The sequence below is a fragment of the Mustela erminea genome, chromosome 6 (assembly GCF_009829155.1).
Source record: "Mustela erminea isolate mMusErm1 chromosome 6, mMusErm1.Pri, whole genome shotgun sequence".
NCBI lineage: Eukaryota > Metazoa > Chordata > Mammalia > Carnivora > Mustelidae > Mustela > Mustela erminea.
The window spans coordinates 80,985,290-81,012,470 of NC_045619.1; the positions used below are offsets into that span (position 1 = coordinate 80,985,290).

General features: G+C 38.5%; 1 protein-coding gene across 2 annotated transcripts in view; it reads right to left on the minus strand.

The window, feature by feature from the left end:
* Positions 1 to 874: 874 nt before the first annotated feature.
* Positions 875 to 27,181, minus strand: part of DBX2 (developing brain homeobox 2) — a 34,585-nt gene continuing 8,278 nt past the window's right edge. Inside the window, exons 2-5 of one of the 2 annotated variants that reach the window (XR_004286923.1) lie at positions 21,162 to 21,257; positions 9,256 to 9,443; positions 3,352 to 3,866; positions 875 to 3,014 (exon numbers count right to left, since the gene is read on the minus strand). Coding sequence is in view for 1 of the 2 variants with exons in the window: in XM_032347958.1 (XP_032203849.1) it covers positions 3,537 to 3,866; positions 9,256 to 9,443; positions 21,162 to 21,257 (614 nt within the window). In the remaining variant the exon portion in view is untranslated. Of the gene's footprint in view, positions 3,867 to 9,255; positions 9,444 to 21,161; positions 21,258 to 27,181 lie in introns of both variants that reach the window. The other variant, XM_032347958.1, reaches the window with a different exon arrangement.

The window sequence follows — 27,181 nt, forward strand, 5'->3', positions numbered from 1 at the left end:
CAGTGGGAAGGCTGCAAGCTTTTTCCCATTGAGGATGATATTTGCTGTGGGTCTTTCATAGATAGATTTGATGAGGTTCAGGAATGTTCCCTCTATCCCTATACTTTGAAGAGTTTTAATCAGGAACGGTGCTGGATTTTGTCAAATGCTTTTTCTGCATCAATTGAGAGGACCATGTGGTTCTTCTCTCTTCTCTTGTTAATTTGTGCTATCACATTGATTGATTTGCGAATGTTGAACCATCCTTGTAGCCCAGGAATGAATCCCACCTGGTCATGGTGGATAATCTTTTTAATGTGCTGTTGGATCCTGTTTGCTAGGATCTTGTTGAGAATCTTAGCATCCATATTCATCAGTGATATTGGTCTGAAATTCTCCCTTTTGGTAGGGTCTTTGCCTGGTTTGGGGATCAGGGTAATGCTGGCTTCATAGAAAGAGTCAGGAAGTTTTCCTTCTGCTTCAATTTTTTGAAACAGCTTCAGGAGAATAGGTGTTATTTCTTCTTTGAAAGTTTGGTAGAAATCCCCAGGGAATCCGTCAGGTGCTGGGCTTTTGTTTTTTGGGAGGTTTTTGATCACTGCTTCAATCTCGTTACTAGATATCAGTCTATTCAGGTTGTCGATTTCTTCCTGGAATGCACCCATTTCATCTAGGTTGCTAAGCTTATTGGCATATAACTGTTGATAATAACTTCTGATGATTGTTTCTACTTCCTTGGTGTTAGTTGTGATCTCTCCCTTTTCATTCTTAATTTTATGAATTTGGGCTTTCTCTCTTTTCTTTTGGATTAGTGTGGCCAATGGTTTATCGATCTTATTGATTCTTTCAAAAAACCAGCTTCTAGTTTCATTGATATGTTCTACTGTATCTCTGGTTTCTACCTCATTGATCTCAAAAAAAAAAAAAAAAAAGGGAGAGAACTGTTCATTAGAATACCACGCTCAGCAGTTCTCTCATGTAATTCAGGTGAGTGAAGGCAAAGTGAAGGCACAGCAGGTTTATGTATGAGCACCAAGTGTATGAGTCTCTGCGTGTGTCCTAAGTATCCCTAACATAGTCATTTAAACTGTACTTTGCCGAGGCTTAAAGCATTCCAGAGTAGAAAGCAATTAAAATATTTATTTGCATATTTAAATATCAGGCCAACCTTACAGAAAAAAAAAAGCCCTTGTTGAGTCTCAGAGCTTGTGGTGAAAGTCTGGGGGAAGATCATTTGAGCACCAATTAGCCCACATAAAACCTGGCTTATCAGGTGCCGTGAAGCAGGTGGCTCTCATTTAACTTCAAGTTATTCTCAAGAAACATTAACCATAGATAAGCACTTGAAATTTTTAGCAGTGAGTGGTAAAAAAAAAAAAAAATAGTTTCATTTCACTGAAAGACTCCTATGGGACTATTTTCTATAGAGGCTTCATAGTTGAAGGCTTTTGCAATTCTTTACGTTCCCCAAATTTCAAAGTTAATAGAGAAGAGAACACTAGAAAGAAAACCATTCCCCAAGTAAGAGATCATAAAGTACAATATGCTTCTGAATTTCTTTAATAAATCTTACTGCAATCTCCGAAACGTATGTCTTACAACGCATCCCATAGCTGGTGAATACATTCTACAGTGGTATGCACACACAACCCCCAAGATGGCTGGTAGGATTTCAAGATTTGAAACTTGATGGCCAGGGTCCAAATTCCATTTATTAACCTCATGACCTTGGGCTACCACCCTAACTCATAGCCTTAAACCCTCACCTGGGAAAAAGCAATCCTGACAATAATAGCGCCTACCTCCTAGGGCTACTTTCATGAGGACCACCATGAATTAATTCACCCTAAAAGCTTAGCACATTCTCTGGCACATCCAATAAATGTAGGTGAGGTTAACATCCTACCAAGGGGAAAACAACAACAACAACAATACTACAAATCATTTAAAGATAGGTTTTAAATTTTAAATTGTTGTCTGCAGATCCCTGCTCCTCTTTCCCACAGAGACACTAGGACAAGCTTCTTCTGAGAGGACTTTTAAGTAAAGCATCTTATGATAAAGACACAGGCTAGCATACCCCAATTCTAATCATGTTCAAACAAAATCATTTCCTGATGCTGACTGAAACCACTGTCTTTTTAGATATTACCTTCTCTAAACCCTAAAGCTTCAAAGTCTATAACTAGGAATGTAAGCAAATTAGAAGCCACTCCCTTTACGCAGCTTTCTCACTAACAAAATTCCACATCATGAACTTCTAATAACGTTTCTTGTCCACAGATTAATAATAACCTAGTTCAAAACCGCATCATTTCCTTTTTCTGCCTCATTTCCTTCAAAGTGAAACATAATTTTTTCTTGGACCTTGAATAAAAATTTCTAGATTAACTAAGCAAATCATTACCAGAAATGCAATTTTATAATATGACTATTTCAGGAACAACAAAACACACAAAACATCTGTGTGGTGCTTGTTAATACATAAAAATAACCTAATATATATAGTGTATACCACCTAAGTGGAAAATTGAGTCTATAACTAGAAGTGCAAACAGAAATCCACTACCAGTTCCATCAGTATTGTGTTTTGAAGTCCAGTTGGGAACATTTTAGGAACTGTGACATTTCTTTAAGTCTTGGCCAGAGGTCACAAACTGCTTGGCACAGAGGTTTCTTTTGCCCAACACAATATTTCGTAAATTATTAAACTTAAATATTTTTAGGTGGACCATGGCCTTTCTTTACTGATAGGCCCTTAAAGGCATTTCATTTTGCAAACCTTGATTAAGGCCCATCCTCACAGAGAAGAGATCAAAAGATAATCATTAGTTAAATGGGTACCTCCCTCAATGATGTCCTGATGAAGTCCAGAGACTTGGAAAATTTAGGGTTCTAATAGTTTCATTCAGAAATTCTTCTAGTTTTCTTGTTGGATTACTTTTAAGTATATACTTTCAGTGTATATATCTAATAGTGGCTCATTCGATTAGGGTAGCTGAGCTGAGTTGTTAAGTTTCACTTATAGCTGGACACTGAAAGAAACCAGAAAATAGGGAATTTTAAAAAAACAAAAACAAAAAACAAAAAACACGTTGGACCAAAATCCAAATACTACATTCTTTTCAAAAAATTATTAACATCCAGTTAATAATTGTTTTTTTCCTCATATAAAAGGACACAAATTTGCTTAGTACAATATTTAAAGAGGAACTAGCTCCTACTAATGTATTTCAGTGAATATTTATATATATATATACACGTAAAGACAAACACACATATACACACATACTCAGACCAGGGACTGAGCTAACTGTAATTCTCATTCTTTTCAGTTCCTTTGTACTTTCTGGGAGATTCTATTCCACTTACACATTAAGCCTGAGTGCGGGAGCCCAACGAGAGAACATTGGAGAGGGTTTCCTAAAGCATTAGTTCATGCATCACTCCAAAGGTAGTACGTTTTAGGCACCGATGAGGCACAAGCTAGCTGGCTTTAGAGTCCAAATGTTATTAGTTAAGCATCCTTTTAAATTAACATAGAGGAAGGCTTCGATTCAGACCGCCCCAGCAAGGACGCTCTTGTCTCCAGCTTCTTCGGAACACAAATATAAGGCACTCTGCAGTGACTTTGCTTCCGGGGGTGCTGCCCCTGAACTCTCCTGGATGAGTCTTTCTGAAGGTTCTGGCGAATTCTCCCTCCATCTTGGACTCGAGTGCTGCTGGGAGACTTCCCATAGCGCAGGACATGGAGAAGGGAACCCCAGAGCAGACCGTGAGAGGGGATCCTCTGGAAGGCCTACTTCTTGGACACACCTGTTGGAAAGCACTTCCTTCTCTTTGGAATTCCGCCACTTCATTCTTCTGTTCTGAAACCAAATTTTCACCTATTGACAAAATAATTGGAGAAAATGATCACTTACTCCACATTACTTCACTTCAGATTTGCAAACTGTAATGCTCTTTATGAGACAACTTTACTGTGAGTGCCAGCCTCGCAAAGTCCTTATGGCTTTTCGCTGGGTTCCTTCAAAAATATATGAACAATTACTTTCGTATAATTTCCCTAGACTGATGAAACAAAACGACTGCGATAAATGGGTTACATCCTGCAAGTCTGACATCTTTCAAAACCGATTTCAGCCTCAACAATTTAAAACATCATTTAACCCATGCTGAATTATTTATACAAAGGAAAGGCTAACGGTTAATAATAGTGTTTCCTTTATGCCAGGTGTGTCAGGCCATGCATGCTGCATGGATTACATAATTTGATCCTTGTGACGACTGCAACAAGTCCTCATCTCACATGTATGAAAACTGAGGTTCAGAGTGATAAATCAGTTCAAGGTCACACAGCCAGTGAAATGGAAGCACTTAAAGTAGAATCCATGACTGTCCCACCCCAGTGCCCAGGCTCTTACAACATTCAGATTTCATTAGGAACTTCTGGGAAGCTAAACATTTTATAACGCTTTGATAAATTCCAGGCTTCGTACAGTGTCCAAGTCTGATTACTCCTACGATTTATCAAACTTGAAGAATTAGGCTCAATAAATAACAATCAGTCATCATGAACCTGAAAGGGCTTATGATGGGGGTTTCTATTTGAGCCATACTTCTGCCCCACCCAACTGGATTCTGTCTTTACTACTAACTCTCCCCTCTATCTACTGTGTAGTCAATCAGGCCTGATCAGAAAACTCCACAACTGGTTTCTTGATATTTTAAAAGCCAATCACATGGTTTTCCTAAGCATGACACTGCATCTTTATGTGAACAATTTAGTGGATTTCTATTTTTAAAACAAAAGACCAGGAAGTTTTTACCCTAAAAAATAATTACAAAGTGTTACCAACGAAATGTTTCTCCCAATGAAGGAAAAATCTCTATCTGAGATAATCTTTCCAGATTGGCAAAACAATTTCTTCATTCTTTCAACTTGACGGGCAATTTCAAAACGGCTGCAAAGAACCTGACCCCAGGCGAGTAAGTCCAAAAGACTGCCATCTCAGTTACAATCCTGTGGTTAAGGCTTTTCATAAGAAAACAGTACTAATGTGTACATACCAGAGCATTTGGTTCTATTTATGAACTCATTTATTATTTGCAGTGGGCATTTACTCCTAGAAAGCCTGCCAAGTATTTCTAGTGGGTTTTCACTAAGACATTATATTTGTGCCCATTGGTGATTCTTGGCCTTCTCATCACACTCATTATTTTCTTCTTTCCTTAGCTTTTCTGTAGATCTAGAATTTTTTCTGAGTGATAGCTCAATGAAAAAAAAAACCATGAAGAAAATTTCTTCACAATCAATAGTATTGAAACAAATGTACATATTTGGGGAAAACCATAAATTAAAAGTTCTACCTCTCAACAAATACCAAAACAAATTCCAAATGGATCAAACAGCTAAACACAAAAACAAACCTATAAAAGTTCTAGAAAAAGCTATATGAGATTGTCATTACAGTCTTGGAGAGATGAATTTTTTTTTTTTTAAGCATTGACATAAAACACTAGACCACAAAAGAAAAAATAGAGCTGACAACATAAAAATGAGAAATTTCTGGATAAATAAAGACACCACAAACATACGAAACTTAGCCACAAACTACCTAAAAGAAGTAAAGGCAGAGACTTGAAGAGATATTTGTATATCCATGTTCATAGCATTATTCACAACAGCTGAAAGGTAGAAGCAATCAAAGTGTCCACTGATGGCTGAGTGCATAAACAAAATATGGTATATACATAAAATGGAATATTATTCGGCATTAAAAAGGAAGGTGATTCTGACGCATGTCACCACATGGATGAACCTTGAAGATATTATGCTAGGTGAAATAAACCAATTACAAAAGGACAAATACAAATGATTCCACTCATTTGAGGTACCTAGAACAGTTAAATCATAGAGACACAAGGTGGTGGTTGTTAGGGTCTGGAGGGAGGAGGAATGGGGAGTCACTGTCCAGTGGATACAGAGTTTCAGTTTTACAAGATGAAAGAAATTCTGCTGATGGATGGTAGCCATGATTGCTCAACAATGTGAATGTACTTACCGCTACTAAATTTTACCCTTAAAAAAGGTTTAAACGGTAAATTTTATGTTACATCTATTTTACCACAATTAAAAAAAAAAAAAAAACCAACCTTCAAACTTGAAGAGTTTGCAATGGTTGTAACAGGAGAATGTTACTAATCACAATATTCCAAACATTTTGATAACAGCTGAAATAATTGCTACAAATAATATGAATAATAGCCAAAAGTTGGGAGTAATCCAAACACCCACCATCAGAGTGGAAAAACTGGGGTATGTTACACAGCAATGAACACAAAAGAGCAACTGCTGTATCCAGTCACATGAACGAATCTCACAGACATAATGTTAAGGAAAAGAAGCCAGATATACCAAAGAACTTGTACTGAACGATTCTACTTATACAACCGACACAAATAGGCAAAACTGATCTATGTGGTTAGAAGTCAGAAGAGTAGGTGGTCTTGGAAGGAGAGGACAGTCACTGGGAGGGAGTACTATGCAGGGGGCTACTGGCCCTGGCAAGAAGGTTCTACTGCTTGATCTGTGTGTTGGTTACATAGGTGATTTGTAGTCTCCCTCAGAAAGTCAAGATATTTGTAAAATAGGATCCCGTTTTTATTTAAAAACATATATGCACAACTCTGGGTCTCAATTCTAGGTCTCTATTATAAAGTAGGAAAAATCAAAGTGGCTATCTCGCAGGGTCATTGTGAGGATAAATGACATCAAATTTAAGGACACATGGTAGGCACGGTGCAAGTGCTTGTGTTACTTTGTGTTTATGCATATACAACACACATATACATTTACTTTAAAGATAATACATGGTACATCAAATAAATTCAAACAAGAGCTATTTATAAATGACAGTAATAACTAAGGAGTTGGGTTGCAAGGGGAGGAGATGAATTTTCATTTTTAGTTTTGCCAATTTCTCCTTTGTTTGAATTTACCATAATAAATACCATGCGTTAATTATATAATGAGATGTCTATGCAAATAAGAAAATGTGAAATTACTTCCAAGATGTTTACTAAATTTAATAACATGGAAAGTATTCATTCATTCAAAGCACTTGAATTTTAAAAACAATGCAATCAACTATGTAAAACTAGCACCTGTGAATACAAACAGGAAGATAAGATACAAAATAGAAAAATAGTTTGTTTTCTTGGAATGGACAGATTATGGTCATCCCCTCATAAATGTTCTCCAGTACACTGGCTACATTCTCATTCCAATAATCTATTTTTAGGAAGTTCAAAGACGTTCACACTGCCTCAGCACTATCAGATCAAACCTAGCCACCTTTTCTCTTTCTCTTTTTTCCTATTAGCATCCTAAAATTTTTACTTTTGTTTTTGTTGGTGGTGGTGGGGTTTTTTGTTTGTTTGCTTTTAATTTGTATTGTGTTGTGTTAGTCACCATACACTGGGTATTATATGTAAACAATAAATCTTGGAACACTACATCAGAAACTAATGATGTATTGTATGGTGACCTATATCTTTTAACACCTACTTCAAGTTCTGACTCAATGAAGGACCTCCTGCAAACTCCCAAAGCCTCACATTTTCTCAACTCTAACTCGGAGGGTCTTTGTTTTTTTGTTGTCTGTTTGTTTTTAATCCATACCAGTGAGATGAAGACCAGTCCTACTGAGCTTCTGTGCCTCCTAGTCAGGTCCAACGATTCCTCTAAGGATGAGACGCTTCCTTCCCTAGACTCCCGAGGAGTATAAGGACCAGTCGTGGAGATTAAGATAAATCTCCCGAGAGATACATAACTTTGAGGACCCCTGATCTAGCTCCTTTATTTGGCAGCATATCTAACCTAAGAGGCAATGTCTCCTATGCCATTGTCTTGAGCTTCTGCTTCATTTCTCCAGTTGCTCATACAAATTCCTGGGTGCATAGAGTGTATCTTAGTCAGTACTTAATCAACACTCCCTCTTACTGCCTACTTATTAGCACAGTGTCTTGCACACAACAGACCATCAAGATATAGCTACTGATTTATCTATCATAAATGCAAAATTGCTCTGCAACTTAGATAGAACTCCAATATTTGTCCCTGTTTTTTATGTGAGAAACTGAGGCATAGAGCAGTCAGTTAAGGTTAGGGACTCCTTAGTATCACACAATGAGGAAAGCACAGGCTGCTGATGTAGGCCAATTACCCTCTACTACTCCACATACTGCTTCCTACAACTAGAAAAAGCTGGGGGGTAGGGACAGATCACTTCCCTAGGGGAAGGAAGCAAGGTTAAGGAGAGTTTCATCCAAAAATAACTGGTTTAATAAAATCCAGAGTTAGAAACCAGGTCATTGGTATTGAGCGAAGAATAGTAGAGCGTGGTAGTTACGCAGAGCTTCTGCTAGCCCTTCAGAGCCTTTATGCTAACTCAAAAAATCCAGGTGGATATAGTCTTGCACCAGGAGAGTCATTTTGGCAGGCTGAGCACCTGCTACATTTCAGTTGCTGCCATGCCTCTTAGCCCTTGTGCCCTAGTGCAGTGCACAGCCTGCACAACAATACGTGATAGCTCCAGGTTAAGTAGAACACAAACTCCAGAACCAGGTTGCTGGGGTGAGAGCCCAGCTCCAGAGCAGCTTCACTACATGACAGTAGACCTGTATTAATTTCTTTATACCTTCTCATCTAGAAAATGAGGATGATTAACGTGCTTACTATAAAATGATTAGTTTTAAAATACTAGTACCTTAATATATAAGAAAGGTTTGTAGGTGTTGCAAATATGAGACTACTTTACTGTACTTGATATAAGCCCAGATTGCAGGGTAATGAAATCTATCTGGAAGTATTTATGAGTCACACACATTTATGACTGGATTTTGAACTGGGAATGAAAAAAAAGACAAGAAAATTGGTTCCTGCTTTTTTAGATTATGTAGTCTACTTCTCTGAAACCAGAGCAAACAATTAATGATGTAAATGCGACATCCTTAGAAGTTCTCTTCATTTGGGAAGAATTAATCATGCAAAAACCTAGACCTCTCAGCAAATGGGTCTATTTTCAAATAGGAATTCTGACATGTATTTCCACCCACTCAACAACTGTGAAAATCATTTCAGTAATACTTGAGGGTCCAGCACCATACATAGTACAAGAGACATTTGCCAAACGTATGGATTTCATACTTCAGAAATCATACTTTCATACTTCAGAAATCAGGAGCAGTGGACATTTTCCTGCTCATTGGTACCTGTGATTCCTTTAGTCCCAAGCTGAGGGCGAGTTTCTTTCGGTCTGTTTTGCTGATATATTTCTGCTTCTGAAACATTTTCTCCAGAGCCTTTCTCTGATCCTCAGAAAAAACAGCTCTTCTTAAAATTCCCCTCCGAGCTTTGGAGTTAGAGTCCTGTGTCAGGAGAGGCAGCACACTCTCTTCTCCTAGAAGGGGGAGACAGTTACAAAAGCCCAGTTAGCTCTAGTGAGGAGAAGTCAGTCTGCCTTTCCCAGGCTGGTATCCTTCTTCTCTGTACCATGGACAAATCCTCTCATCTCTGAACTCTGCATACTTAGAGCAGTGCTTCTTCCATGGTCTTGGTCATGGACTCCACTGAGAATTCAAGAAATACTCTTTGCTCACCAATGATAGAAAAGTACATATGCTTGCCCTCACAATTTGGGTGCCATGTTAGAAATTCCATGGACCCACGTCAAAAAGTTCAAATGCAGAACAAATAGTAGGTGGTTTAAACACTCTATTTTTGTCTAATTCTTCATTTACTTATTCATTTCTTTTTCTCTCAACAAAGTTTGCCAGGTGCTCTGCTCAATGATACACATTGAGAAACAAGACAAATGTGTTTTATTGTACACATTACCTGTAAGATTTAGGGGAAGGCATTTATTGAACTAAAGTCACAAGTGTGAGGATGTATTCCAAGGAGGCTGCGTTGGGCATGCAAAACAAGCATCTGGTCGTCATCTGGGATTTCAGAGAAAGCTTGTAGGAATCCAAGATATTCAGTTTGAGAAGGGAGGTTTAGAAGATCCCCAACCACCACCATTCCTCACTCCAGTTGTTCATCAAGTCCTTCAAGTCAGAGATATCTACTACTTTTTCTACCTTCTGTGGCTAGCAAAACCAGTTCCAGCCCTCTAAGAGATTCATTTATCATCATTCATTCATTCAGCTTCCCAATTGTGGTAGGAATGATAATGGCCTTCCCAAAGATGCCTATGTGAATGTGTTCCCCAGAACCTAGAAATATATTACATGACATGACAAGGGGGAATTAAGGTTGCAAATGGAATTACAGCTGCTAACAAGCTGACCCGGAGACTAGAAGAGCATCCCGGAGTACCCAGGTGGGCAATGTAATCACAAGGGTCCTTATGAGTGGAAAAGAGAGTGGGAAAATGAAGTCACAGAGAAAGATTTACTTTCTCTGATATTACCCTTCTTGCTTTAAGGATGGAGGAAGGGGGTCACAAGCCAAGAAATGCAGGCAACCACTAGAAACTGGAAAAGGCAAGAAACAAAGTCTTCCCTAGCGCCTCCAGAAAGAACCCAGCCCTTTTGACGTGCCTTGATTTTTAGTCCAGTGAGACCCATTTCAGGCTTTTGAGCCCCCTGTAAGATAATAAGCTTGTATTAAAACAGCAGTTTTGTGGAAATTTGTTATGGCAACAAGAGGACACTCATACCTGGTATCAGGCTAACTGAACATATTTGAGGAAACCAGACCAACAGCACATGGTCCCTGCCCTTAAGGAACTCACATTCTCATGGGAGGACTGACATGAAGATCACAGTGGAATACAGGCACCAGGGGAACAGGGACAGCAGTTTACAGCTGTAGCTGGTAGGCATTTTGGTGCTTAATAATTATTTCTAAATAAAAAAGCAAATTAATGTCTTAAGTGTTACACTAGAATGATTTATGAAATGCTCTGGCATCACAAAGGAGGAAGTAATTAATTCTGAGAAAACAGGCTGAGCCAAGTCTAAAAGACCAATCCAGTTCATGAGAGAAGGAACCAAGACCAAGCTAGACAGAGTGACCAACATGTCCAGAAGCACTAGGGGACAACTATAAACACAGAGAACAAACTGATGGTTGCCAAAGGTGAGGGGGAGGTGAAGGATGGGACACAAAATGAATGGAAGGGAGTACAAGATGCAGGCTTCCAATCATGGCATGAATAAATGATGGGAATGAAGGACAGCATGAGAAATGTAGTCAATGATACTGCAAGACACGTATGAGGACAGAGGGTGGCTACACTTGGGTTGAACACAGCATAATGTACAGATCTGGTGAATCACTATGTCACACACCTGAAACTACTGTAAACTTGTGTGCCAGCAATACTCAACATTTTTTTTTTAATCACACAAAAATATTTTTTTTACTTTCTTTTTTAAATTTCTTTTCAGTGTTCCAGAATTCATTGTTTATGTACCACACCCAGTGCTCCATGCAATATGTGTCTTCCATAATTGCAGGAAAACTGAGCAGTCTACAAGGCTGGGAAGGGCATGAAGCAGAGGGGGCAAGCTGGCAACCAGATCCAGCCCACAGATGGGTTTTGTATGGTTTTAGAATTCTGATACAGTTGTTCATCTTTAATAATTAGATTTCATGTGAAGTCCAGCTTTCTGACATCTCTTCAAAGGTAGCCACTCTAGGCTCATCTTCCCAGCAAGCAAAGAGCTACTGGAGTGAATAGCAGGTCCCCCATTTTGATGGTCCTCATTTGCCACAGCCTCACCTAGCTTGCTTTTTTTTTTAACCTGCCAGGTTCTTGAAGACATCTGGACCTTTGACACAGAGATTCTACAGTGGAATGGAGCCAGATCAGAGAGTACTACAAGAGTTCAGGACTTTATCCAATAGTAGTGAAGATCAGTAACAGTTTCAAATAGCAGTAGTTTCATCAGGGTGTGACGTGATAATAGTAAAGTCACACGGAATACTCTGTACCATTATATTTATTCTGTTAAGCCAATGACATGCATTAATTCATATAATCCTGCCCCGCCTATGCCCCAAATGTTATACTGTTATTCTCCCCACTTCATAGATGAATAAAATGAAGATCAGGTAGCTTAAGAAACTTTGTCCAAGGGGCACATGACTAGGGCTCCAAACCCAGGACAACCAATTTCAAAACAAATGCTCCTAACACTACACAATATATTCTAATCCAATCTGACTTGTATTTTAGGGGGAATAGTATCAACAAATGAATAAATCCTGTCACATCTACTTTAGTAATATGACAACTTCCTTCCCTACTTGTCTAAAAGACTGCAGATTATCTCCCAGCGAGTCTCTTGGCCCTGGTTTACACCTCATTCTATTTCATCCTCACATCACGAGAAGATCTGGCCTCTCTCTCTTTCCTTCCAGCTCTGTAACACTTGCATCTCCTCGGAAACGCCATTGGATGTAATCAAGCCAAATTCTTTACAAACGTCTATTTTTGTTGATGCTCTTTCCATTCATTGCATGAGATCTTGGTTAATTCTCCACCCACAGCATCATTTTTTTTTTTTTTTTTTTTGCCTGTCACATGCCAAAGCCATACCTTGAAGGCCACGTTTTGACAACCAGATTCACTACCTCTTTATCAAAGATTTAAATAGTTTTATGAAACATTGGTTACTAATAAAAATATTCTAAATAGCTCAATACGTCCTTTTTCTAAATGTGCTGCTTCTTTGAACGTTCCTTGGTGTAGAGACTATGGTATTGGGCTTTCTACATGGATTCCGAAATTCATCTGTTGGGGTGATCCCTCTCCAGGAAGGCTAGGATAAAGGAGTTTGAAATGTGTAATAGGGAAGAACTCGGTTTGGTTTATGGCATTTACCTGTATGACTTAAAGCCAGTTTAATTAGCCTTTTCAGCTTATCTTATAGGACTGCTCTAAGGATTTGATGACATCATACAAGAAAATTTCACAGTGCCTGGCCCACAGGAAGGATCCCATGAATCTATCTAGTTCTGCTTGTTGGATTTCATTTGATTCTTTTAAGAACCATGTCACAGACATGCTCCATACAGATGAAGAAGTATTCAGGGCTGTTAAGGTCCAAAGCCACACCAAGAACACAGAGCTCAGCTGGTAGCAGGACCTTCCAAATCTAAATTTTTGGCTCCTTCCTCTGTGCCACACTGTTTTTCTACTCAGATGCCACATGTCAAAACGGAAGGGGAGAAACATTTATAAACACAGTCAAAGCTCCTGTCTGTGACTACAGGCTTCTGCACTGTCCTGGACCAGTGTGTGAGTATGGACTACAAGGCATCTCCTGTTCCTGATAATTGTGTCCTCAAATTCCAGCAAGTCCTATCACTTGATATTTTGATTCTGGCATTTTTCATTCACAAATGTATATAATCTATCATTATCATAGCCATATGTGTTAAATATTGGGGAAAGAAACCTAAATACCAAAAGGTAAAGAAATGTGTAATTACATGATGCCATATCCCCCTGGTGAAATTTTAAAGAACCATTAGAGATGAGAACTATGAAGACCAGGCAGCAGCAAAGAAAATATGCTATACTGTGTATAATAAATAAGACACATACTATGTTTATAACTAAGTAAAAATGCCGAGAAAAGAGACTGAAAAGGCAAAAATAAACATAAAGTAGGCTACTATAGAGTTATGGACAAATAATTCATCTCTATTCTGCATTCTAAGTCTGGTTCTACTTTCTAAGGAAAACAAGCGAACACTGTAGCAACCTTTTCGAGAATAATCTGGTGGGGTGATTGAGATGTTGCTGAGACAAGTGAAGATGAAGCCAATCCATCCTTCAGGTGCTCACAGTTGATAAGGAAAGGTCCAAGAAATTACACAGCCAGCCACAACACAGTGAGAAACGTAACTGCAGACCATGGCAGAGAAAGTATTGAAGAACCAGATAGGAAGCCACGTAGACTTGGAGGATAGCAGAGTAAGTTCTGAGAGAGAAGAAAAGACAGAAGAAAATAGCAATTCCTCTTACAGGCAATCTAGTCAAAGGCAGGTAGAGAAGAGGGGTTCAAATCTGGGCACCCATGAACGGAGTGAGGACATGGGTGAAACAAGGTGGACCTGGAGCCTTGGTATTTCCAGATTGCAGGGTATGAGCGCCAAGAACACAGAAGATAAGCTGGAAAGGTACATTAGGGCCGGGGTTGACTGAAACGAGCTCAGGTCATGACTTGCCCAATAGAAAAGCCTTTTGAGGAGGACCTGACCAGCTCAGCATTGTTGAAAGGCCAGTATTTTCCTAGTTAATAAAACCTTTTATATCTTATAGAAATGCACAGAAAATTTGTGAGTCTACAGGCCTCATTTTTAAAACTCTACCTACATCGTTTTCTAGGTAGCAATTTTATAGGTAGGGACCATGATTCTACCCATCCTAGACCCTTCTTCACTAAGACCTACAAGTTTAAATAAAACAATGGGGTAACACATTAAAAGAACCCTAAAACTTTTTTAAAAATATTTTATTTATTTATTTTACAGAGAGAGAGTACACAAGCAGGGAGAGCAGCAGGCAGAGGGAGAGGGAGAAGCAGGCCCTCCACTAAGCAGGGAGCCTGAAGTGGATCTCAATCCCAAGACCCTGGGATCATGACCTGAAATGAAGGTAGACACTTAACTGACCGAGCCACCATAGATATATATTCAGGTACCCCTAAATATCCCTAAAACTTTTAAAGAAACTCATAAGTTTTCCTATGGAGCTATTTTTAAGTAAAGAGAAAGAAGTTTCCCTTTGAGGACAATCTACAAACAAATTACTCTCACTAATGTGATAAATACTAACATTTGAAAATCGTGGACCCAAAGTAGACCTCAGTCTTGAAAGAGAGACTAAAATGGTTATGATGGCCAAAGGGTTAATTCTTGGGTCTGGGACCCTCAGGTTTCAGTGCCTGAAAATGAGCACGGATATGAGCAATGACAAGCAAACGAATATGGCAAAGATAAAGACTACCATATTCTTTTCTAGTTACTGTTCCTCTTAGCACTGCTGTCAATATGCACATCATGCTGGTTTTCCCAAGGTGACGAGCCTTAGGTTCCTGTGAAAAGTTGGGAAGATGCTAGTTTTACTATGGATGCTCCTCTCCATCTCTCCCCCATGGTCTTTTATGGGCTGTCTTTGGATCTAACCATAAACCACACTGAGGGGGCACCTGGGTGGTTCAGTCCATAAAGTGTGCTCCAACCTGATTTTAGGCTCAGGTCATGATCTCAGGGTCCTGGGATTGAGACCCACGCTGGGCTCCAGGTTGGCAGGGAGTCTGCTTGAGAATTCTCTCCCTCTCCTCTTGCCCCTCTACCTGCTTGTGTACTTTCTCTCCCTTCCTCCCTCCCTCTCTCCCTCTCTCCCTCTCTAAATAAATAAATAAATAAATAAATCTTAAAAAAAAATAAAGTGTACTGAGGAACCTACACCACTTCCATACCTTCTAAATCTAATATGTGCTCACATCCACACCTACAAAACAAACACAAGGACTTCAAGAACTTGTTGGTGACTCAAAATTCTCTCAGAAACTATTACGTTATCAGCAACAAACACCTCTGACTACGCCTAAACTCATGACACATCTCTGACTTGTATAGAAACTTCCAGGTGACAAAAAATAAACAAGTGAGTAGTATAAAAATAAACATAAACAGATACAGAATTTAAGACATGTAGAAAAGAGGCTTTAAAGGCCAGGACCACCAATTCAAGGTGCTATAGACCCTACCAATTTGGGAGCATGATGGTGATGATGATGATGACAATGATGATGATGATGATGATTCTGTCCCGTGGCCTCCATACACACACATATATATATACATATATTCATATATATTTATATATATATATATATATTTTTTTTTTATGGGGCTCAGCAGGTGTTACGGTTTGTGGCCACTCCCTGCAGCATGGCATGTCTTCCTTACAACAACCCCCAGAGCGAGGTACTATCTCCTCCACTTTCCCTAGGAAAAAGCTAAGGCTCCGAAAAGTTAAGTTGTGCCTTTGAGTCACATAAAAAGGAAGAGTGAAGTCCACCAATCCTCTTTATAATTATACCGAAGACTGTCAGAGTTGTAAGTAGGCAAAGAGGTCGGGAGGTAGGAAGAATCCCATTAAAGTGGCAGAGAGACAGAGGATAGAAAAGTTTCAAAAGCATGATTCCCTGAGGGCTGAGATGGCCCCATGCACCATCCTCCAGGGAGCCCCTGCATGAAATGGGGCTGGCGACGGGTGCTCCAGCTGGAGTCGTGCTGTGTGTAAATGACACTGTTGGGTGGAGAGAGGTGGGGAGCAACAGAGGAATAGAACACAAGATAAATTAATGGACCCCTTCATATTTTCACGTGTGAGGATGTAGTGTGTGTGTGTGTGTGTGTATTTTATATCATTCCTGCGGATTTGAGGCGTGGAGAGAGAAGATATAGAACTTCCCTGGCTTGCCCCATTTAAACTAGAAGTCTACCTTCCATTCTCTATATAATATAGTATTTGGGAATGCTATAATATTTCAGGAGCATATATTATAACCATATTAATTTGCTAAAAATCTTCCCCTAATATTAAGTCCAAATTCAATTTCCATTAAACTCCACTCATTGGCTCCATGTCTCTCCTTTAAATCTATACTGAATGCAGCATATCTAATTTGAAGATAACGCTCAGGTTCTCCCTATTATTTCTCTTCTCCAGGACAAACATACTCACTCACTTTAGAAAATTCATGACCAGGCATAGAGACTTTTCACCATTTTAGCTGCGGACTATTCCTGACCTGACCTTTATAGGCAAATGGGCTCACTGTGCCTTTTAAAGTGGGGCTCCAGAACTGAGCAGGTATAGGTTGTCTGACCATTACAGAGACTAGTAGGACTCTTATCTCCCTTGCTCTGAGTATTATAGTTCTAAAAGCATAATCCAACATCCCCAGATCATTCTGTAGACACATAGTGAGCTAAGAGTACAACCCTTTCCTTCTTTGTTCTGTTCAGCCAATTCTGTCACTCTGTTATGCACTCATGCACGTTTTGGGGGGAATCTCAAATCAGGACTTTATCAGCTGCCCCATTAGATGTCACATTATGTTTAGGCAAGGGCTGTAGACAAGATCAGGAACAGGCACCCTATATCACTAAGTAGCTCTGCTTTCCATCCTCCATCTTCTACTACTTAAGAACACATCTGGGGAGAAAGGGAACTCGTTCCTGGAAAGTTACTCAAATATGTTCACTGCCTCTGCAGACACTGTTGAATAGAGCCATCAACTTGGAAAATCTATTGTCTTTGAGTCTCTGACTCCTCTAAACAATTCTTCCTGGTTGACTGAGTGTCATTTATCTCTGGAACACCCCTCCCTTCACTATTGAGAAGTCAAAACCTGTATTCAACTTACTGCACAAACCTGATTATATTTTCAACAAAATAATCTTGCTTCTTTCTCTAGCAGCACAAAATGCTGCATCCCTCTGAAGATCTTAGAGTGCTAATGATAAATCCTTACAGAAGGACTGCCGTAGGTCTTGTCAGTTCTCTCTGGGCACCCATCACTCCAGCTGAGAACAGTGAAAGAGAACACAAGCCAGGTCCAGTGCCAAGAATACTCACCAGAGCATTGCCTATCTTTGATAGTGACATTCACCAGACCAACCTATCAGCAATAAAAGTAACAGCCCTTCCCTGCGGCCTTCAACAAAAATCCTAAATGCAAATTTGGAGAGTGTATAATGTTCCTCTAAGTTTTAGCAAGGAAGAGAAAAGAGTAACATGATCTTACAGTGTACAATATAACTTCAAAATCTCCCAAGGAAAAGGCAGAGCAGTTTGTCCCAGAAGAATATTTCCCTGCTCGTATTTTCACAACGTTACTCTAAATTTAAACTTTGTCTTTTAATGCGTAACATTTTTGAAGGATTACATTCAAGTTGGGTACTCAAAGACAAAATGAAATAATTATCTGATTAATTCAATTAGCCATTCTACATAATTAAGACTCCTGTACCTTTTCAGGTCTTTTTTTTTTTTTTTCAAAGGTCATTCTCCGCATAATTTCCATGACTTTCTATTTCATCTTGGCTGAGAAATGTGTGATTTTGAAAAGAACCTCATGGCTGTAATATCAAAGATTTTCCTTCCACTGCTTTGGGGGAGGGGAGAACTTTTACCACTGCCTTTTAATTTTTTCCCACTGTCAGGGCTGTGCTTAAAGAGCCTATTAAACCATTTATTATACGTGAGAAGGGCACTAGAGGAATGATTGTTTCCACATTGCAACAACAAGTTAATCATAAATCTAAAAGGTTAACAAGAAAAATGAAATCAATTTTATACAAGTGAATCATGTTAAAAGAGTCAAAATGATATTTTACTTGCTAGCTATGAACCTGTTGATCTGATTCTATGCTTTTCAGACTTCATTGCTCATTAAAATGTTTAGTATAAACCTTGATTTTGGCTGTCCACACATGTCAGCACATTTTGGCTGAAATTTAATACTAGATTACTTGGACAGTTCATTTTCCTTCTCCTATGCAATGGAAAAAAATGTTAATGCTTGGGTGTAAAAATTGTTCTTATTATTAAACAAAGAGGAAGAAGAGAAAATCTAGTAAATGCTTTTAATAATAAAGAGCACTATGCAGATGTCAGCTTTATTAACGCTCCTTGGTATCATGATTATTTATGTAAAACTCTTTATTGACAGCATAAATCCACCATTTCATTATCATTTGCTGTAAATACGATGAACATTATAAATAAAAAATAAAAAATTCATTTCAGATTTATAACTAATGAGACAACAAAGTTCATTAAAAACACTTGTGGCATCTCTAACGAGTTTTAAAATGCCAACTTCAGAAATGGAGACAGACCAAGTACAGCATTCTCTATGCTTGATCTGAGCTGTGCTGATTTACCCCTTGTATGTTTTACTGAATTAAGAAAGATAAACATGGGACTTTATAAGCCTCTAGGGAGAGACACCACAATTTACAACGTTTATGCCAAAGGCACAAAGTGGGAAGAACCCAGAGGGAGATGGAGGAAAACAAATCTTTCTTAAAGTAATTTTTCAAGCAAGTGACAAGGTGACACTCTCCAGGAAATGCCTTTTAGAATTACTTTTATGTGCTCTATGGATCAAACTGGCCCAGGCAATAGCATACATTTAGGGCTTGGACACTCTTACAAAAACACTGCTATAAAATGAATAAACCTATACATGTATACACACATGAATGTCCACCTATTACATGGGATTTTTTTTGTCCATTTCCACTTACCTAACCTACACTGCTAGAGGTTCTTTAAAACGGAAGTCCAGTATTCTGTCAAGGTAGAGTAACCAAAACAGGGTATGGGATCTCTTTCAATCTCTACCGTGGGGCTGCGACACCAAAGATTTAATTCCAGACATGCCACGACACCACAGTGTCAGGTCTCTTGGACTTAAGTCTCCACTCCAACAGCCTTTTCCTGATACTCTAATCTATGGTGACAAATGTGTCCTTAATTTGCACGACACTTTTCAGCTGCCCTCATAGGAGACCACCTTGAAGGAGCGAGTAAAAGGTTTAGTCACGGTTTCTATTTTTCTATGTGAATCAATACATTCTAGTTAAATGGACAATTAATAGGTCACTTCCAAAATAGTGGTGTATCAGTCCTGGTTAATAAACAATCCCCAGAGTTGATAATGGACCCTATGTATTCAGCAAGTCCTGTGTACACTCAGATCATCCACTAAATCCCTTTTCAGGTGGACAGGGTTATATGGGAAGATGAGCTAGAATGAGTCTATAAAAGTCAGTTTCATTCACTGCTTTATTTTTCAGTCAAGTGCTTTAAATGGTGTCCAGAAATTCACTCGGAATGTGAGACAGGAGAAAAGATGGACACACAGAGCCTCGCTTTATGACCATACAAAAGGGCAACTGACCCTTGCCCGAGGCTTTTCCATGTGAAATGGCTCCTAAAGTTCATCTGCACAGTGAAAAATCGTGGTGAGGTCGCGTGTGGATGAGTCAAGTGAAAGTGACGATTGGTCACGGGTCTGTCACCCATTGTGGCTGGGTCCCTGCCATGTAAAATGCTCTGTGGGAAAGTATCGGCCCCCTAAAGAGATGCTCAGAGGCCTGTAGCTCATTAAACGGCCAGCATTTGCTGCCTCACTTGTCAGGAATCATTCTGTTGAGCAACTGCTCTCCTGAAACATTCATAAAACACATTAACCGAGAGGCAGCAGGGACCTGAATTCAACCGTGATAGAGCTCTCTACTTCAGCCTGACTCAACTCCGATTTCACTTTTCACCTGATGGAGGGGCTAGCCTGAATAAATGTTTCCTCTTGGGCACCTGAAATAAATGTGCCCCTTTACTGGACTCCTTTTTCATAAGCTCAGATTCTCTGGTTACAAATTCTTATTTTACCTAGAAATCTCAAGATCAAGGTGAACTTTATTTCTTTTTTGTTTGACATTGTTTTCTTTGGCTATGTGAGTGTGTGTGTGCATGTGTGCTCTGAAAGTTTTTCAAAGTTGTCATTCTCACTTCACCACTGGACAATGTTTAAATTTTGTAATGTTCAAGAAAGAGTTCTCTTGAAAATGTTTCCTACAACTCTGGCTACTTTCCTTCAAGATCATAAAGAGGAGGTATTTGTCTCCTTTTACAACCTGGACAATTTTAACTATTTTCTACGGACATCCAGTGACTTTCTGTGTCACATTTTAAGCTGAATGGAAATTTCAGACAGCACAATTTCTTAGCCTTCCTTCCTTTCTTTTTTCTTCTCTAAATGAGTATTGCTACATGTTTCAGAAAGAGCCAAACTGGTCCCTCTGAGATCTTTTATATCGAATGGAAAACAAGTCACTTTCCTTGGTGTGTCAGCCCTGGGTTTCAATGCCATTAGAAACTGCTCACAATTGCTCAGTGTGCTGAGGTCTGATAAATCTCTGGAAACCTCCTGAATAGGATCGCTGTGATTTTTTTAGTGAGGATTTAGCTCCTTGCCATTGCATTACCAATTAGTTTTCCAGAGCACATTAAATCCTGCTGCTTTGGTTTACAGAATAACTGAGGCATTGCTGATGAAGCATAAAAACTTACTTGCAAAAGCAGTGGGGGATGCAGGGCGCCGACAGGACCCACCGCAGCATGCCGAGCAGAATGGAGGGGCACTCAGGAAAAAAGGCTTGGAAGACGCTGTGGAGAAAGCATTGATCTCATGGATGAGCCATTTCTTTTAGACAATATTCAAAATTCCAGTTTCCCCAAAGCCAATGAGTAAAACATTTCATTTCCTAAGCCTTTACTTAGTTAGTTATAACTTTTACTGAAAATAAGGTCATTCTAAAGTAGCCTTTATCACCCAAAGAGATTGCCGAAGAGTTTAATCAAGATTTGGAAGATGTGTTGGAAATAATCAATGGTTCAAAACCAAACATAATAGTTAATTTTCTGTGTTGTCATAATTATACGTAGCATGTATTCTTTTATTTAAAATACCCCAGAGCAACACTATCCAAGAGAATGATCTGTGGTGATACAATGCCCTTTATCTCTACTGTCCACTTGAAAATAAATATTTTTATCACTCTCGCTACATATTCAATGGCAACTTTTTTCTTAGTCATATTTAGTGAGTATTATTTTGATACGAAGACATAGGTTTTTCAAGAACACAGTAATTTCAGACTTGTATTTTAACCAATTGATAAGCACGTATTTATTTTTGCCAATATTTTTGAAGGTATGTCAAAATAAGTGTATTGCCCAACAAGAATTTAGGTTCTTAATGCCTTCAAATTGCAAATTAACCATAAATCATAATATAATGGAAAGTTGCCAATATTAATGTTCTCAGTTTTTTAATATCCAAGTTTTCAAATAATAAAATGTTTGTCTGAATAACATTTCCAAATATACACAGCAGGCTCAGTCAGTGGCACGTACGGCTCCTGATCTTGGAGTTGTAAGTTTGAGCCCCACACTGAGTAGAGAGATTATGTGAAAATAAAATCTTATAAAAAATGGCATTTTGAAAATATAGCAATTAAGCAAAGTATGAAAAGGAAATCCATTTTGGTGTTCAAAAGTACTATAAAACTTTTTTTCTGATTTTTTTTTTAATATGCTCTATCCCCAATGTGGGGTTTGAACTCACGACCCTGAGATCGAGAATTGCACGCTCCACTGAATGAGCCACCCAGGCAGCCTATAAAACATTTTTTTTAATTTCACTGTTATCATAAGTCATTCTAATATTGACTATAAAACCATCGAAGAAATGACAAATCATTTCTTCTTAATTTAACATCTTATATTACAAGAAAATGGCTTATTTAGGCAGTTACATTTTTCATTATTCTTGGACTATAAGTACATTGAAAAATAAAAATATATTTTTATGTATAAGCTTTGTCACATTATGTTTATTCTCAAGCATTTCTGTTAACTTATTTCACCCCCAAAAGAAACATTCCACAGATAATTAAGTAATGGCAATTGTGCTGTTTGTCACAAAATGCAATGCTGTATTTACGTGCATACAAGGAAACATTTATAACAATAGCTGGAAAAACACACATGAAAAAAATATTTGTACTTAATAAAGTGTAGAAAGTAAGTACACTAGTGATACTATTACAATAATCATGCAAAATGTACAAGTTTTACCATTCTAGCCAAAATGTTTCTCAGACTAACCCTATGGCCCTAAAAATAGAAAGCTAAAAGATTTTAAAAAAATGAATGGTTCATTTGAGACATGTGATCAATTAAATTCATTTGTGATAAATGAAGCTTTGAGATATATGATCTTAGTGTTAAGTTTAACCATAAAATGTTTGCACTGAATAGTTTATTACTATATATTACCTTATCTTAATGGAGGAAAGCTGTAATCAAAATGACATGTTATCTACCGTAATAAACTCTTGTGGCTACGGAACCACACGTTACATGACCAAGCTTCAGGTTCCATTGTGTAGAATTTCTTCATTTTAAATCAACTCTTTGACATACATATATTTACACAGATTAGTTCATTCCTGATTCCCATACATAAATACACCTTGTTTAAACTGGCTTATGTGAAAATTGCTGTGAAATTCCAATTAAGTGCTCCATTTTTTTTTTAACATGTGCCTACAAACTGACATAAGTCAAATGTTAATCCAGCTGACCATGTGATTGCAGGGGTGTCGAATGGTATGAGGAAATGAGATTTAAAACAATGAAATGTAAAAAAACAATAATAATAAAATAAACAATGAAATGCATTTAGAAATATATATTACACTTTAAAATTTTTATAAACCTCATGCTTTTTAAAGCAATGAACAAACAAAGAAACTTATTTGTGATAAAAACAAAGCAACAAGTTAACAGACCTGTTAAAACTTTTGTAAGCCATTAAGAACTACTCTGAAAATGCTCTAAAAAAGGCAGAACACGGGAATTTCATCCTGGATGATATGCATTTCAAAGCCCATCAGTGCAATCTAAATACAGTCATTTTATCACTGATCATATTGGGAACAATTCATCACGAGTTTACTGAATAATATTTATGACAATAATATTTAAGGAGTGTCTACTATACACCGGGCACTGGACTAGCTATGAATTTAACACACGCTATCTCATTCATTCATTACCATTCAGCCTCAGAACCTCTACCACTCAGGCATGTGTCAGCAAATTTTTTAAAAAGGACAAGAGAAACATAAATATGATAGCATATTTAGTCATTAGCCAGGAAAGATAGGGATTTCACGCAGAGACTGCCAATTATTCCTAAGAGTTGGAACCCAGAAAATGGACGCATCTCCCAAGCTTTCCATAAAAGAAAAACAAATGGCCTTTCGTGTGGGGGTGGAGGGGGGAACGGAACGCACACTGTCAGGTGCTACAGCATGATGTTAGGTTCTGTCAGCACAACGTTTCAGGATACTCAGAGTTTTGTATTCCACTGACAAAACTAGCTTCCAGTTTCTGTAGGAATCTGCTACAAGTCACAAACAAATCACTTAAAATTCTTGGAACTGAACTGTCTGAATCCAAATGACGAAAATCACTTACAGAAAACCTCATGGACTTTTCACTTCTTAATCAGTTGTTCTGACTTAACTGAAGCCACAGAATCAAAATATCTATTAACTCTTCTGCATATTTAATTAAGGTGGGAACTTAGAGCCAACTTAACCGTGAACTGGCCTGATTTCTTTCCAAACTTAACGAGATGGTTCTGTGATACAAGCATCTCATAGCCAAGAACAATTACAAGCCTAACTACAGAGAAATTATCTCGAAAATTCTGTTGTCTAGAAAGCAAGCAATAATTTTTAAATTGCTTCTCTGTTATTATTTTCACTTTTCTTTTACTGATGGAGAACAACAATGGGTACTTTAAAAAGGGTGAAACCACATTCTTTTTATTGTCCATGCAAAACTGTGGTACAAACTGACTTGAGTTGATGTTTCAAAGAAAGAATACTAAAGACCACTAATAAAACTTTCAAATAAATTTTGAGTCCACTGCAGTGCTATGCCAGTTGGCAGCACCTTTTAAAGATGAGGAGAAATGAGAAAAGGTTCCAAGATGTCTTAATAAGGCAATCAAAGGGTCAAAACATACCTCTAGGAAATAACAGGGAATTAAATAATTTTTTAAAAATGGTTTTAAATAACCTTCTTTAAGTGCCTGGTACATGGGCACCAGAAATAAAGAAATCTAAATTTGTGACCTGAAAAGAATACACATTTGGAATAGAGTGGACCCAAAAACAAGACTCCAAAGAATGGCAACCAGATGCCCAGAGTAGTAAGACCTAAGAAATATCACTTACCTAATGAGGTGTGATTTATTTTATCACACAACCTGAAAGGAATTCATTTATGTGATCCACATGCAAATTTGCTTTCAGTCACAAGGGAAAGCAAGTTAAGTAAATTCATCCTTTATCTTCCTGCTCATCAGAAAACAACAGAAGTCTACATTTTTTTCCTCAATGAGTATTTCAGACACAGAAAAACAAAGGTCTAATGTTCTGGTACAGCTATGAGAAGATAAATCAAGTGTAGTGTCTACTTGTCTGATTCTATCCTTTTAATTCTGTGCAAATAGTATTTATTGCATCTCTATCGAGTGCCACACAGTGTACTATGTACTGGGATTACAAAGATGAAAAAGAAACAGTTTCCTTCTCTACAAGAATTTCTATTTAGTGTTTCTTTACTTATAGATTTATATCTGCAGGTCAGAGAAATGAAATGCAAATTTTTCTTTTCTCCAAAGTCAATTTTGTTCTGTAAAATCTGAAGCATTCCCTGAGAAAGAGAGGCTTGAAAAAATTCGTATGGTGCGTTTTCCTAACCATTGGTTCTCAACCCTGAATACACACTAGAATTAACTGGAGTGCTTTCAAAGATACAGATGCCCAGGTCACACACCAATGGGGTTAAATCACACTGGCTAAGGGTGGGCTCGTTAGCACAGCATTGTTTCAAATGCTGCACAGGTCATTACAATGCATCGCCAGGATGGAAACACTGAAAAGAACACAAAACAATGTCTGACACAGCAGGCACTCTATACATGTTAGCCTTTACTCCTGCCATTATTATGCAATTTGAGATCAACTGTGAGACAACGTATGAAAAGAAGCAGCATGGTCAAGACTTCCACTGAAATAGAGAAGTAAAAAGAAAAGATTATTGTTAAGAAGGCTTTGTCCAGGAAGGCTTTAATCAGGAACAACATCTTAATCCACACCTTGATTTGGAAGGTATCTAGAACTGCAAAAGATGAGAAAGAAGGCATTCCAACATGGAAAGGTGGCAAGAACAAAAGGCAGTTGAGCGGGGGCGGGGAGGTTGAGGAGGAGCACATGGGGCAGGTGAAGAAGACCTGCCCCACTGCTGGCACTAGGCCCAAAGACTGAACTCTAAGGAATGTAGTTGGAGAACCGAAATGTTGCTGATGGAATGAAGGTGTTGGGAGAACAGAGTATTTCTATTTGATTTGACCATCAGTTGGGTATAAAGAAGGTTTCCCTGAGTAGCTTGGCGATATGACAAAGCTCTGTTTTGGGAAAATTTACCTGGCAGTACTGGGTGCAATGTGGTGGAGCACGGTAAGGCTACGTGGAAGGGTCCCACTGCAGGAATAAGAATAGGTGATGGCACCCCTTTGTTTGGACACTGCACCAGCAGGTGAGCAGATCTTGCTTCCTCTCAAGCTGTGGGGGTCCAGTTCATTGCAATCATCAAATATGTTCACTACCTCTGCTACCTCTCCCTTCAAGGCGTCTCCATAGCAGTGCTGACAAATCTGAGGAAAACCATTGCTCTTTTTATTATAAAGTCAACATCCCAGGAGAGAATAGCATAACAGAATAGAATGGGTAGCTCTCCAATTCTAGAAGCCCTAATGGAGACTCCTTGAGCCCCAAGCTATATCACCCTGTGTGACTAATCCTTGCACTGATCTACTCCAGCAAGAGACAACCCTGGCCAGAGTTTTATCTGATTGTTACCCTGATTTCACCCTGTAGCAGATTTTAAATGGCTATAAATTATTTGACATTCCTTCCCCTGAGAGGTAAGATCTCGATTTCCCCTTGCCTTTTATTTGGGATGACCCTGCTGCCTTGTTTCACAGAAGGCTAAGGAAGAAATGTCATTCTAGAACTTTAATACCTAGGCCACAAGGATTCTTGCAGCCACTCTTGGGGTTTTTAGAGTGTTTGCTCTTAAAACCCTCCCTTTCATAACCCAAGCGTTATGCTATTAGAAGTTCAAGACACTTGGAAAGTCCAAGTGTGGACTGCTGGAACAGCTTCAGCCATGTGTGAAGCTGTTTTGGACATCCAGCCCAGCTGGGTCTTTAGAAGACCACAGTTCTGGCTGCCATCTAGCTGTAATGAGATTCTAAGAGAGAACTACCCAGCAGAGCCCAGTCAACCCACGGGACTGTGAGAGAAAATAACGAATTGTTCCTTTAAGCTTCTAAGCTTTGAGATGGCTTTTTACACAGTAATTCCCCTTTTTTTTCCCCAACATTTTGCCTGTGGAGAAATGGTGGGAAGGAGACTTTCAGATCTTTCCCTGTATGTTGTCAGGGG